The sequence below is a fragment of the Sturnira hondurensis genome, unplaced genomic scaffold (genome assembly GCF_014824575.4).
Source record: "Sturnira hondurensis isolate 20B ecotype Veracruz unplaced genomic scaffold, ASM1482457v3 Scaffold0003213, whole genome shotgun sequence".
NCBI lineage: Eukaryota > Metazoa > Chordata > Mammalia > Chiroptera > Phyllostomidae > Sturnira > Sturnira hondurensis.
Genome location: NW_028075844.1, coordinates 1 through 14,988, shown reverse-complemented (window position 1 = coordinate 14,988; position 14,988 = coordinate 1). Strand labels below are relative to the sequence as shown.

At 42.4% G+C, this 14,988-nt stretch overlaps 1 protein-coding gene across 1 annotated transcript; it reads left to right on the top strand.

Moving 5' to 3' along the window:
• Positions 1-9,503: 9,503 nt before the first annotated feature.
• On the top strand, positions 9,504-14,942 carry ZNF333 (zinc finger protein 333; the record flags this gene model as incomplete). The annotated part of the gene is made up of 5 exons (XM_037041928.1): positions 9,504-10,008; positions 12,478-12,521; positions 13,551-13,674; positions 14,109-14,204; positions 14,860-14,942. Coding segments are annotated over exons 2-5 (342 nt in total), but the record flags the coding sequence as incomplete, so codon positions are not given.
• Positions 14,943-14,988: the final 46 nt, after the last annotated feature.

Genomic DNA, 14,988 nt, shown 5'->3' with positions numbered 1-14,988 from the left:
GATATGCTGTGGTGTGTTCCTTCTTGGGTCCAAGTACTTTGGGACTCTCTGAGCTTCCTGGATTTCCTGGAAGTCTATTTCCTTTTCCAGATTGGGGAAGTTCTCCTCTATTATTTGTTCAAATAAGTTTTTCACTTGTTATTCTTCCTCTTCCCCTTCTGGTACCCCTATAATTTGGATGTTGGAACGTTTAGAGATGTCCTGGAGATTCCTAAGCCTCTCCTCATTTTTCTGAATTCCTGTTTCTTCATACTTTTCTGTTTGGTCATTCTTTTCTTCCTTCTGGTCCACTCCCTCGAATGTGTGACCCTGGTCAGCCTGCTGCCTTGTGCCCTCACTGGGTCTGCCTTTTGCCACCCCATGCCTGGGATCTGCCAACCACCACCTGTGGGCACCTGGGTTGGCCCGGCTGGTTTTTCCTGATCGACCCAGCTCCACAGTTGCTGGCTCTGCCCCTCTTACCAGTCTGGCTGAATGGTTAGTTGTTGTCGGACTTCCGTATAATTCAATTTTCTGTGTTTTGGTTGCGTTTTTGTTACTAAAACTTTGTTGTCTTTATACTTGGTTGTGCAAGGAGGCACAGTGTTTCCACCTATGCCTCCATCTTGGCCAAAAGTTCCATTGGGGTTTTTGTATTTGTTCCCCTGACTTCATCTTCCTTGGGTTGTGCTGGCACAAATGACATTAATTTGGTCTCTGTTCTCTATTTCCCAGGCCAGGGTGATTTAAGCTATGTATTCTTTGGTTAAGGAGGAGAGGTATAAACCATTTACTCTGAAGTATCTTTGGTTAGGGAAGATAAGTTCTTGTTACTCACCAGCTGGCTGTAAGTTGCTCAAACTGTCTGGCCTTGTTTAATTTTCTTGTCTTAGTTTCCCCATTCAATTTGCTTAAAAATTTTCCTAGATTCTTACCCCTGCCTTAGTAGTAGGTTTTCCTAGTTATTGTTGATTCCTTTTGGGATGACAGACTCAATGGACTCTGGGAAAGGAGTGCTCTTTAGTTACATAGCATTGTCAGAGGAGCAGGACGTGACTTTGGAGTCAAAACAAACCTAAATAGGCCTGTGGTTTTGAGCTGGGTAAGGCAGAATTTAGGGTCTCTATGTTGGTATATAAAGTTTCTGGAGGAGTCATTTTCGCAAATGTTGAGATCCCCCCCCCTCCACCTGAAGATGTCATTCAGCAGATCTTATTGGAATCTCAAAGTCTGGTAAAGGCGATATATTATTTGGTCTTGTGGGACAATCCAGACCAACAACAGGATTGGGAAGAAAGGACTCTAAGTTGTTCCCTCCATCAGCAAATATAGGGATACAACAGTGAACAAAATTAATACAAACTTCTCTATACAGAACTTAGACTTTATTGGTGAAGCCAGGTAGTTTAATACGTATAATTCACACAAATTTGACCTACCTCATGGTTCATCATGAGAAGGTGGTGCTTCTTTGAACATCAATCCAGGAAATACAAGATCTAAACAATACACACAAAAAGCAATTACTAAAGCACCACAAAATTGCTAATAGAAATTCCATTCATAATATACAGAAAAATATCTTACAGTCATTTCTTTCTTTTCTGTGAATTAGGGAAGCCACATCCTCTCTTTCTTTTCTCCTTTTGAGTTGTGTTGGAGAGGAGTTTGGAGGAAATTTGAAACACTGAAGGATTTAAAGCAGTGTGGTGACATGATTGGCTTTATTTTGGGGGAGTTTATCTGGATTCTTTATGGATTGGAGGCAGATGGGGACATGGGGATCTCCATTGGACAATAATCCAGGCTGAGATAATGCACTTTTGCAACATCTTCTATATAGTCTCTTTGCTTTCTTTGTTACTGTGTTTGAAAACATTCTAGATTAAGCAGCCAGAGTGATCATTCAAAACAAATTATGCTTCATCACTACCCTGCTTATAACCCTTCTAAGGCTCTTCATCACACTCAGGGTAAAAGGCAGACTTCTTACCATAGCCTGTAAGTCCCTCTGTGATTTTACCTCTTCTCCATTTTAAACTTGTTTCCTTTGACTCCCCGTTTTCTCCCCATACCTCAGCCACAGTGGTCTCTTCTGTTCCTTGATCACATTGAGATTTTCTCACCTTAGGATCTTGGTACTTGCTTTCACACTGCCTAGAATGCTTTTTACCTTAATATTCACATTTGCCTCCTTCTTGTCCCTCATGTCTCAACCCAAACTCATTTCCTTCAGACTGCTGTTCCTTGACCACCCCAAAGGAAGTCTTGCCTAATTACACACAATCCCCTAATTTATTTCTGTAATTGTATTATCCTAATCTGTGACTATCTTGTTTATTTGCTTCTGGTCTGTGTTCCTTCTGGAATGTAAACCCATAAAGTTTTCTTATCTACCTTATCTCCCATGATATCATTGCTGCATACATAAATGGATGGATCATTTGGAGTCTATAGGACTTAGAACTGGGCAGGGGTGTAGTGTTAAGTGAGAGAGAGGAGTTAACTCCTAGTTTATTGTTATTATTTTTTGCTTAGGCAACTGGGTCATCATCATTACCACCATCACCACATCCACCTCCACTAACTTGGTCAGCATCACCATTACTACCTCCGCCATCTTCATCACCATCATTCCCAGCACCACCATCAACCTCATCACTGGAGCTGCTTTTGCTAAGAATACCAGCAACTTCCTTAATGCTCTGCCCTGTGAATAGTTTTCAGTGTTAATTCAGTCTGACCTCTTTCCTTGCCCTCCATGATACCATACTTTACTCATTTCCCATTTCCCTGTCCACATTTGCCTTGTCTTTTTTTAAAAAATATATATTTTAGCCCTGGCTGGTGTAGCTCAGTGGATTGAGCGCGGGCCTGCGAACCACACGATCGTGGTTCGATTCCCAGTCAGGGCACATGCCTGGGTTGCAGGCCAGTTCCCATCAGGGGACACACAAGAGGCAGTCATACATTGATCTTTCTCTCCCTCTCCCCTTCCCTTCCCCTCTAGACATAAAAATAAATAAAATTAAAAAAACCCATATATTTTATTGATTATATCATTACAGTTGTCCCATTTCCCTCCTTTATTTCCCTTCATCCTGCACACTCCTCCCCCCTCATTCCATGTGTCATAAGTTCTTTAGATTCTATATTTCCCATACTACTCTTGCTCTCCCCCTATTTTCTCCCCACTGTCTATGCTACTTATTCTCTGTACCTTCTCCCTACTCCTCCTCCTCCCACTCCCCTGTTGCTAACCTTCCATGTGATCTCCATTTCTATGGTTCTGCTCCCAATCTAGCTGTCCTCTTGGTTTGCTTTTGTTTTAGGTGTGGTTGGGTTTTTTTTAAAAAATAATAATCTTACATATCTGTAAATTTTTTTAAACATTTTATTTATCTTTAGAGGGGAAGGGAAGGAGAGAGGAAGGAAACATCAATGTATGGTTGCTTCTCGTGCATCCCCTGCAGGGAACTGGCCCCTGCTGGAAACTGGCCCGCAACCCAAGCATATGCCCTGACTAGGAATCGAACCGCGATTGTCTGGTTCGCAGGCCCGCGCTCAATCCACTGAGCTACACCAGCCAGTAGGTGTGGTTGTTAATAATTGTGAGTTTGCTGTCCTTTCACTGTGTATATTTTTTATCTTCTTTTTTTTAGATAAGTCCCTTGAACATTTCATATAATAAGGGCTTGGTGATGATGAACTCCTTGAACTTGACCTTATCTGAGAAGCACTTATCTGCCCTTCCATTCTAATTGAAAGCTTTGCTGGATAGAGCAATCTTGGATGTAGGTCTTTGGATTTCATGACTTGGAATACTTCTTTCCAGCCCTTTCTTGCCTGTAAGATCTCTTTTGAGAAATCAGCTGACAGTCTGATGGGTACTCCTTTGTAGGTGACTGTCCCCTTATCTCTTGCTGCTTCTAGAATTCTCTTCATTTTAATCTTGGCTAATGTAATTCTGATGTGCCTTGGTGTGTTTCTCCTTGAGTCCACCTTCTTTGGGACTCTCTGAGCTTCCTGGATTTCCTGGAAGCCTATCTCCTTCTCCAGATTAGAGAAGTTCTTCATTATATTTTCAAATAAGTTTTCAATTTCTTGCTCTTCCTCTTCTCCTTCTGGTACTCCTATGATTTGGATGTTGGAACATTCCAAGTTGTCCTGGAGGGTCCTAAGATTCTCCTTTTTTAAAGACAAGATTGGGTGAATTCAGGGTGGCATGGGTGTAGATTATCCTCATTTTTTTTTGAATTCTTGTTTCTTCATTCTGTTCTGGTTGAATGTTTATTTCTGTTGTTCTAAATTATTAATTTGAGTCCCAGTTTCCTTTCCTTCACTGTTGATTCCCTCTATATTTTTCTTTACTTCAGTTTGCAGAGCCTTCACTTCTTCCTCTGTTTTGTAGATGTACTCAACCATTTCTGTGAGCATTCTGATCACCAGTATTTTGAACTCTGCATCTGATAGGTTGGCTATCTCCTCATTACTTAGTTCTTTTTCTGGAACTTCTTTTAGAAGGGCCATCTGTTCTTTCATTTGGGCTGTATTTCTTTTCTTAGTGCACCTGTTACATTGTGAGGGCTGGAGCCTTGGGTGTTCACCAGGGCAGGGCAATCCACTTTATTGCATTGTGGGGGAGGGCTCAGGGAGGGACCAGTGCTGCTTGCTTGGCTCTTGCCCTGCTTTTAGTTACTTCCCCTACTACCAAGAAGCAAATTGTGTCCTTCTTGTGCTAATTTCTGGGTGGGTGATTTTGTGTACATTTTAGGATTCCATGGGACCCTCCACTGGACACTTCTTTGAGACTGGGAGATTCTCCCATCATTGCAAACCCCATAGGTTTTTACAGCCAGAGGTTTTTAAGGCTTTCTTGTCCCATGCTGGAACCCTGGGTTGATTGCTCTGTCTTGCTCCTCAGTTGTTCCCCCTGGTTTGTCTTCAGAGAAATGTAGGAGCACTTGGTCCACCAGCTGCCTACTTGCTGTGTGTCCTCCCCACCCCAGCTGCCCATCTCTGACCCTTCTACCAGTCTGGATGAATGTTTCTTCTTTAACTCCTTGGTTGTTGGACTTCCATACAGTTCAACTTTCTGGCAGTTCTGGTTGTTTTTGTTTTTAAATTGTTGTTGTCCTTCTTTTGGTTGTGTGAGGAAGTGAAGCATCCTATGCTTCCTTCTTGGCTGGAAGTCACCAATAGTTTCTTTAAAAATAAATATTGTGTTAATATGTTACATGAAATAGTGTATCGAGGTAGTTTTATTGAAATGAATCAAACTCATCTCTCTCTCCTATCTCCTCTCCAGACTCTACTTGGAGCATTCTTGCAAAGAGGGGCTTTAGAGTCTTAGCATCTAGCATGCAGCAATCAACAGATGCCTTATAGATATTTATTTGAAGAAATAATATACACGTGTTCTTGATATATAAAAAATATCAGAGAACTGGTTACAGTGGTTGTTTCTGGTGAGAGAAACTTAGGAATGGAGCAAGACTCCTAGTTTTAACTTTTCCTATGTGTATGTATTATTGTTAGCAGCAAATACTGCCTGATGTTAGAGCTTGGTCTTTTAGTTTTGTGTAAGAAAGAATTCAGAGCAAAGACTCAAATACAAGGAGGAGATTATTTAGAAAGTTGCAGAGGTAGAAGTGAGACAGCTGAGCTGTGGGGGCTCAAAAAGCAAATTACAGAGGCAAAAGAAGAGCCCTTGGATCTTAGCAGAGAGTAAGCAATGGTACACTCCTTGAGGGAAGAAGGAGGAAAGAAAGGTATGGACTTGCTCTGGAGAGAGAGACAGAGAGAGGGATAGGGAACGAGAATGATGGGAAAAGAAGGGGAGTGGGGCTTGTGAAAGGGAGAGGGAGCATGTGTGTGTGCAATCTGCTTCCTCAGTCTTAAGAGTTTTTATCTGGAGTTCTCAGGGGGAGGATCTCAATAGAATATTTATCAGCTTTTCAGGTGTGTCTCCTCAGGGTTGTAGTCTCCACTGTATGGTTGGTGCCAAGGCAAGAGATCATTAGTCATTGAAGCCATAGTGCTGACCTTGCTGCTTTTGGGGGCCTGGAGCTAAAACACAACTGAGGCCTAGATGTCATCTCTAGTTTGACCAAAACTCTGTCTCTGTGGTCAAAAGACCCAAGGCTTTGTTCCTGAGATAATTTGATGCAGGTCAGAACCTCATTGTCCCGAGGGCTTAATGTTAAAGGGAGTGGTCATGCAAAGGCTTACATGGGAGCTGTATGAGGCTATCTCTGGCCCCTCTGGTTCCTCTTTAAAGGGAGTCTACAACATGACTAGTGACATGCTAGGGGAGGAAAGGTCAGGGGAGGATCTGAACTGTATGACCAGAGGTATGAAAGGTCAAGGAGTCTAAACCCCATGACCAGGGATATAATAGGGACAGTAAGGTCACCCTGGAGGTGAGGTCCCACCTTACAACTGGCCCTTGCTAGGCACCCAGTGCTTTGTACCCTGGTGACCTTCCATTCCTGGCTTATTGTTCCTACTCTGCTCCTAACTGCCTACTATATCACTATCTAAACCACATAACAAATACATTTGTTGTGTATTTATTTATTTGAATTCAGTAAGAGTTTATTTCAGCCAAGCTAACAAAACCTGCCAGAGAGCAAGATCTCAGAAGCCCTGTAGAATATCAGTTTTGTAAAAAACAGTTTTTAAAAATATTTTTTTCAATTACAGTTGACATACAATATTACATTAGTTTCATATGTATAACATAGTGATTAGACATTTATATAACTTATGAAGTAATCACCCTGATAAATCTAGTACCTATTGGACACCATACACTTATTATAATACCATTGACTGTATTCCCTATACTGTAATTTATATCCCCATGACTATTTTGTAATTACCAATTTGCACTTCTTCATATCTTCCCTTTAACAAATACATAATTTTAAAAGCCATATTTCCTATATATCATCTTGAACAAATTTTCATATCTTATTTTTAATGAGAAAATGAAAAGATTGGGGAAGAGCCCCAAAAGTTTAAATTCAGGATGGATTCTGAAGAACTGACATGTAGCATTATTCAAATTCATAAGAGCTTTAAAAGGATAAACTTACATACACAGGCAAAGCAGTTGCTTACTCCCAGTGGTGGTGGGCAGAGAAATCCATCTCCTCCCAGGGCAGGGTCTGTTTTATAGGGGATTAATAGTAAAACCATATGTTGGGTAGTCATACAGACCACCAGAGGGAATAATGCATTTCTAAGTTAACAGACAATATCATGCAGTTATCCACACTCTATACATTCATTAACCTCCTTCTTGGGGGCATGATGTTTATCTTTGGGTGGCATTCCGCTTTCTTGGTAGTCAGCAAGCCTGAGGATACAGAAAGTTAAACAGTCACAGAAGGTTAAACAGAGTCCAACATTTCCCAGATGCCTTTACTGCTAGAGCTCTACTTCACCTCTGACTTCCCCCACAGCAAGTTGTAGAATAAACAAGATATTGTCATGAGCTTCTTAATGATGGGGATACGTTCTGAGAACTATGTCATAGGTGACATCATAGAGTGCATTTACAGAAACCTACATGGTATAGCCTACTACACACCTATTGCTCTGTAGGGGAAGAAAAAGATTTTTTCCTCTACCCTGATGGATTCTTGGCTGAGGCATTCCTGTTTTTAAAAACAGCTTAATAGGAGAAAGACAAACAACAGTTTAATAATATGGGAGGGACTCTGGAAAACTGAGTAACTCACCCAAATGGCTGAAGCCACCACCTTAAATACCATCCTCAGCTGAAGACAAAAGAAGGCATTGCTGGTGGGGGGAGTCAGTTGTGGTAGGTTACCAGGAAAAGCATAGAGAACAAGGAAGGGTAAGGCTGTTATTCAGACTTTATCTGTGTCTTCTGCATTGATAAGAGTTTCTAGAGATAAGGAGGGAGACACCCTTACAAATGGAGATTTCCCTAATGAATATAAATCTCTTGAAAAGGGTAACTTCTACTTAATTCTCATAGCTTTTCCCACATCTGCTTTCTCAAAATTAACCAGCCTAAAATAATTCTTATGCCAAATAGACATTATTTTTGGATAATAAATTATATTCCTCTGTAGCTACAAACCCACACAGCATGTTACTCTATTGACTACTGTAGGGAATTGTATTATAATGTAAGTATTTGAGTAATGCATTGAGCTACATTAGGGCTGGTACTAAGTCACAGGGGTTAGGAATTTTTTCAACTCCATTATAATCTTAAGGGACTACTATGGTATATGTCAATGTAGGAAACATCCAAACCTGTTAAGATTTTTTATGAGTTTATTTGAGCCAAACTGACGACAATTGCCAGGAAGCAAAATCTCAACGGATTGAGGAAATGCTCCAGAGAACGGCAACTTTGCACCTTATTTTATACATTACAATCAAAGTAGGAAGTACAACAAAGGTTAAAGAAATTGTCTGGTGATATATTAGGGAGGTGAAAGAAAGCAAAGGGGGGTATGTGGGTGGAATCTCTGGGATTAGATAAAAAGCAAAATGAAGAGAGAAATACTTCTTTTGGTGGGTATAGTATAATTAACAAAAACATTTACAGCTCGTGGAGATGGTATGTGAAGGGAACAAGAAAACGGTGAGGGACTAGATGCTCTGGTACTGAGGTGGGAGATTAAGACGTTTCAAAGTTATATTATCTTAGATGCAAAAAGACAACAGACAGGCTCAGTTGAGGTAAAGACTAATCTTTATCTAGGAAGATACTGGGCAAGGACGTCAGTACCTGCCATGATTTGCTTTTAATTAAATAGTTTTAATTTTAGACCATCCTATGTTGTTGCTTTCGGTCTCTGAGTTCATTTATAAGGCCTCTCCTGAGCTTATCAGGTTTAGTATATGACCCCTTTGTCATCCACATACATGAGGTCGTTTGATGACTAAAATGTCCTTATGTAGTGCAGGATGACTATATTTGATCCAATCTTTAATCTTCCCCCCCCAAAGATTTCATGTATTTAGAGAGAGGGAGGGAGAAAGAGAGAGAAACACTGATGTTGGAGGGATACATTGATCAGCTGCCTGTCACACTAGAGGCTCACTACCTGGCTCACTAGAGGAATCCAACCAGTGACCTTTCCTTTGGCAGGCAGGCACTCAACCCACTGAGCCACATCTTCCAGGGTTTGATCCTATTTTTAAAAGAAATTAGTAAGACGGAAAAATAAATCTTATGTAGGGTATTTTTTGCAGGGCACTGGAGAAAAGGAGAAAGGTGGAGGCCATTCACCTTAAGTGTCCATCCACGGCACTTAAACCAAAGGAGAAAGGTGGAGGCCAGACAAGGGGAAGGGAAAGTGAAACATTGTGCATTCCACCATGCCAGTGAGGCGACCCCCAAACAAGCCCAGGTCCCGTTCCAATCCACGCCCATTGGACCAAAGCCTCGTCCAAGCCCTGTCCATCGAGCCTAGATCCCGCCCCTAAACCCCTCGGTCCCTTCAATCCAATCCCAGAGTGTAACCTCACCTCCACAGGTAAGCAAACCAGAATATCTGCTTTGAGGTTGGATTTACAGGGAATCAACCCTCGGGCCACTATCAGAAGCCTCCCTGGCCCTGAAAACCCGGAGCTTCGGTTACTTCCGCTCCCAGCGGCCTCAAGACCGGAAGCGAGAGTGCGCTGGGGCAGCCGCAGCGTGGCCTTCGGAGGCTGTGCAGCGGTCCCCACGGTGTGATGCGGCGTTAGTGTAGCTGCAAGATTTGCAGGTGTGGTCTGGCCCCTCGGGAGCGCGGGAAGACCACGGAGGGGCTGAACGGCCTGGGACAGCTGCTCTGGCCGAGGCCCCTCCTCCCCGTGGTCACCCTGGGGCGCCGATGAGGCGCGCACACGTCTGCCTCTCAGCCGCACCACGCACTCCTCCGGTCCGCTGCCTGGCGCTCAGGTAACCCCGGTCCGGGCAGACTCGGCTCATTCATCTGTCGGAAGGGAAACGACGAAATGCAGTCCAGGTCCTGCAGCTCAGGAATGGTGAAACCGGTCAGCCCCCGCCTTCACCCGTCCTCCTGTGTTCGTAGGGCCCTACCCTATGGCCCTTATGGAAGATAACTGTTTATAAGCAATTCACGTTTTATTTAATATAACATTTCATATTATCTCGTTCTGCGATGGAAAAGTGAGGTCTAAGTCTGCATGTGCAAATTGGTTGGAATGGCCTGTCAAGTAAATTTTAAGGAAATGGAATGCATACTTTACCAAGGGATGAATTAGATGAGGAATTTTTTTTTTTCCTGGTAACTGACGATTTGCAGTTCCTGAATTTAGGACCTGTTGACTTAGCTTTGTTGCCTTTTCCTTTCATGTCTCTTTCTTTTAATTTATGCCTTTGTGAATACCAGGCTTTTTTTTTTTTTTTTTTAACAGTGAGGTGAGGGTGCCTTAAGAAAAGCCATTTGTCAATAGCTTTTGAGTCAGTCATTATCATCAAGGAAAAGTAAACTATTCAGTTCTCTTCACTTTGGCTCAGTTACCCCAAGCCTATAAATTACTACAGAGCTTCAAAACATGTGGAACTCTAGGGAAAAGATGACATAGTTAATGGTGGGAATTGAAATTGAGTTTGCCACAATAGGATTTTTTTCTTTTTAATATGATTAAAGCTTACTTTACTGGGAAATGAAAATATTAATTCTGGAGGAAAATTAAACCTCAGATTTCAATTCTTATTTGCAAAAAGAATACATGTCTCATCTTGCCTTTTTAGTAAAAGGCGAAAGATTTATGTGGTCTGAAGACAAACAGTATCATCTTGCCTTTTAAGAAAGAATTAATGTTCCTGAAATCTCTTGCGGATTGTGTTATATGAACAGATATATTAAGTCACTTTTATGTTGATTTTTGTGTTGTTACATTGTTTCATGTGTCTGTACGTTCAGGCATGTGTGGCCTTAGGCTGGCTGTGCTGAGTTTTAGGGGGAGTGTTGATAGTTTGGCACATGGCCTTTGAATTCCCTGTATGGACTGGGCTCTGAACAGGGGGAAACACTGCCACCAAAATAGATACAGTGCTTACCTCCACGGAGGTTTTATTCTAGCTGGGAAGACAGATTTTAATCATGGCAAAAGGTGATTTAGAAATATGGAACAGGAGAATTTGGGGAGGAAGTCAGGAAAAACATCTTAAAAAGGACAAGTGTTTGAACCTAAAAGATGAGTTGTGTATAGCTAGACAGGGGTTCGGGATGTGGAGTAGAATGGAGAGGAGATTTGAGAGAACATTTTCAGATGCACAGACCTTCAGGCAGTAGCAAGCCTCGTGCCTTCCAGGAGCCTAGGAAAGAATGTAGAGAAAATAAAATATGGACTAGATGAGCTGGGTTGGAGAGGAAGGCATGGCTCTGAAGGTCATTGTAAACTTTGGACCTTGTTCTAAGGCCACTGGGAAGAAACTGATCAGAGTTTTAAGTAGGGGATAGCCATAATTTTGTTTGTAATTTAGATAAAACATCAGCTGTTGGATTGAGCATGGAGTTTGGGGTGAGCAGGATTTGTCCATATGTTGGAGCTTGGATAAGTTCAGATTTCAGATGATGGTAGTTGGGTTTTGATGGTGCTTGGAGAACTGGAAAAGATGCAGTGTTTGAGACACGTGTAGGAGGTAGAATCGAGAGAGCTTAGTAATTGATATTCTCTCTACTGCATAATATTAGGTAGGTGTATGGCCCATGAGACAAATCTGACCCAATGCTGGTTTTTTAAGTAGTTTTATTGAAACATTTTTTATGTGCTTTTTTAAAAATAAATATGTTTATTGATTTTAGAGAGAGAGATTGACATGAGAAACATTGATTGGTTGTCTCCCATACATACCCCAACTGGGGATCGAACCTGCAGCCTAGGTATGTGCCCTCATGGGGAATCGAACCCCAAGCCTTTTGGTGTATGGGATAACTCTTCAACCAACACACTGGCCAGGGTGTATTTATGTGTTCTTTATGGCTGTTTTCATGCAGCAAATGCAGTTAAATAGTTGTTATAGAGACTGTATGGCCCATAAATTCTAAGATATTTACTACCTGACCTTTTACAGAAAAAGTATAAATATAATATATAAAGATGCATCAAGTGCTGTGCTGGTGGCGGAATTTGGGGTCCTCAAAAGAAATGGACACAGGCCTATACTTAGTTTACATCATGGTTGGAGAGAGAGGCAAAATCACCCAAACAAATAAATATAAAAACCACAACTGGATAAAGACAGTGGAGGAAAAACAGAGGTTGTGAGAGGTATTTTGAGGGACTAGGAGGACAGATGATCCTTTAGTTAGGTGAGAGGCAGTGGAAGAAATGGTCAGGTGCCGTGATCGGGGAAGGTGATGCAGGCCCGGTATGTTGCTTATTGGGTTTTTGCTTGGTGGCCCACCCAAATGGAATTACCTGAGTTAAACCCCTGTTAGGAGTTCTGCTTCTACCCTCACCCCTTCTTATACTTGGTCTCTTTTATTGCAGGGAGGATGCCTACTGAGACCTTCTATTCTGGTGCTGGCGTCATGGTGAGGCATTGGGGAGTTAGATGGTGGGGGTAGATAATTAGGTACTCTGAGCTCTTCCCCCTCTCTCCTCAGCAGCAGCTGAGGAAGAAAGGGGAGGGGAAGTGTGGAGCATCTTCTGCCCTGCTCCAGGGGACCTGGTGACCTCTTTCAGTGCCTGACCTCTGGAGGGAGCTGGCTTGGAGAACAGGCTCTGGGTCTAATTCCCTAATTTGGCTGCAGAGCGGGGCTTGTTTAGAGCTGGCCATGAAGCTCCTCTGGGGCCATCCTTGCTGTCTTTTGTGAGACCTACTGTAAACACATGACTGTAGAAATTCAAATTGAAACGAATTAAAATCCAATGAAATTAAAAAATTCAGTTTCTCAGTTGCCTGAGCCACATTTCTCCAGTGCTCAGTGGCCACATGTGCTGGTGGCTGCCCTTTGAGCAAGTGCAGACATAGAACATTCCCATTACCCCAGAGAGCTGAACTGGGCAGTGCCTCTGGAGAGAGAACTCTGACATTACAAGGCCATAGAGTATCTCTGTTGTAATGAAAGTGCTATCTTAACAGGCACAAAAGATTACTAAATGCTTATATAAGTCTTGGGAGAGGCCCTAGGGACGGCATGAATATGAAGTGATTAAATCCAAACTTCTGATACCTCAAATAAGAAGATTAGGAAAAACTCTAAGCTCAGAGGTACAGGCTCTGCCATAGCTGGTTGGTGATGTGATAAAGAGAGCCAAAACTTATACTTTTAACCAAAGGTTAAAAGATAAATATCTCTGGCCTGGTGGGCCATGTGATCTCTTGCAGCAATTGCTCAATTCTGCCTTTGTAGCACAAAAATATCCATGGAGATAGGTAAACACACAGGCACGGCTGTGTGCTGATAAAACTTTATTTACAAAGACAAATGGCAGGTGGGCTTTGCTGAGCTCTGGAATGTAGAGTGCCCCTGTCTCAATGTTCTTGTGCTGGGTTTCCGTTCTTCAGAATGGTGGGGGTGGTCCTAGCTGAGCCAGAACATGTATGCATGCTATCTTAGGAATCAGTCACCTTCGAGGATGTGGCAGCAGGGCTCATCCAGGAGTGGGAGTTGCTGGATGACGCGAGGAGGAACCTGTACAGATATGGAATACCGGGCACCTGTCGGACCCTGGCTCCTAGGGGTAAGGCTGGCTCTAAATGCTTACATCCCGTGTGCTTAATACACACCTGCCACATGACCAAAAGGATGTAGTATAGGCGTCGTGGTGTTTACTGTTCACTGGTTTCCACAGGGTAACAGGGCTCCATCCATTGCATGGACTCAATTCTTTCCATAGGCAGGACTTGTGTGGATCTCACTGACCCTGGCTTTAGAGCTTAGAGAACATTAGCCCCATGGGGCAGAGAGGAGGATGTTGTGGTTTGGGCCCTTGTTAAAGAGCTTCGCTGAGTTCATTAGAAACTGGGTGTGATCACTTTGTAGCATTGTACTGTTCAGCATCTGGAGCTGAAGTCCATGTAGCTGGGTGGTGGATGGGGACGTGTTTGTTTTCCTTTGCAAGTCCTCCCTCGATTCCTCCCTCCCCTCAGCACGTATGTCTTTCTCCATGAGCAGGGACACCACCATGCAAACCCAGGCTTGCCTCCCAGGTGGGGCCAAGAGAAGAGTTGAGGGCAGCAGAACGAGGCATTCTCTGTGCCATGGGTATGGGTGAGTATCAGGAGACACCGGGATCTTGTGACCCGCCTTGGTATGGGGGCAGTGCACTGGAAAGTGTCAGTCTTAGAGCATTTCAAAGGCCCTCTGTTTTGAGGGAAAGAAGGCTATTTGGTATGAGATTTGTCAAGGGAGTTGCTTTAGCTTTTCTTCTGTTTTTCACATTCTAGCTCTTTGGTCTCAGAAAAGATATGTTTCAAGTTCCCTTAAAATTTTTTTTATTATTTTATTTATTTAATTTTAGAGAGAGGAGGAGGGAGGGAGAAAGAGAGGAAGAAAGATATTGATTGGTTGCCTCTTGCACGTCCCCAACTAGGGACTTGGCCTGCAACTCAGGCATGTGCCCTGGCTGAGAAATGAACCGGCAGCCTTTTGGTTTGCAGGCCAAGGCTCAGTCTACTGAGCCACACCAGTCAGGGCAATACTTTCATTTTTTAAATTTATATATATATGTATATATATATATATATACACACATATATATATATTTATATTTATTTGTTTATTTATTTATTGTGTTTTTTTCATTATCCTTTAATCCTCTTAGGTCAGTGTTTTTAAAAACCTATTTTTTCTTTGTCAATTTTATACCCATATTTATTTCTGAAAAAAATTCCTTTTGTTTGCTTTTGGTTCCAATTTATTTTAGACTGGGAATCTCAACCTAAACCCAAAGAGTCTACTGCTACGCAGGATATTTTGGAGGAAAATTCATCCCATGATTTGCAAATGGTAAGATTCACAGTGAGTGGTCTTTTATTCTTTCTTGTTGGAGAAG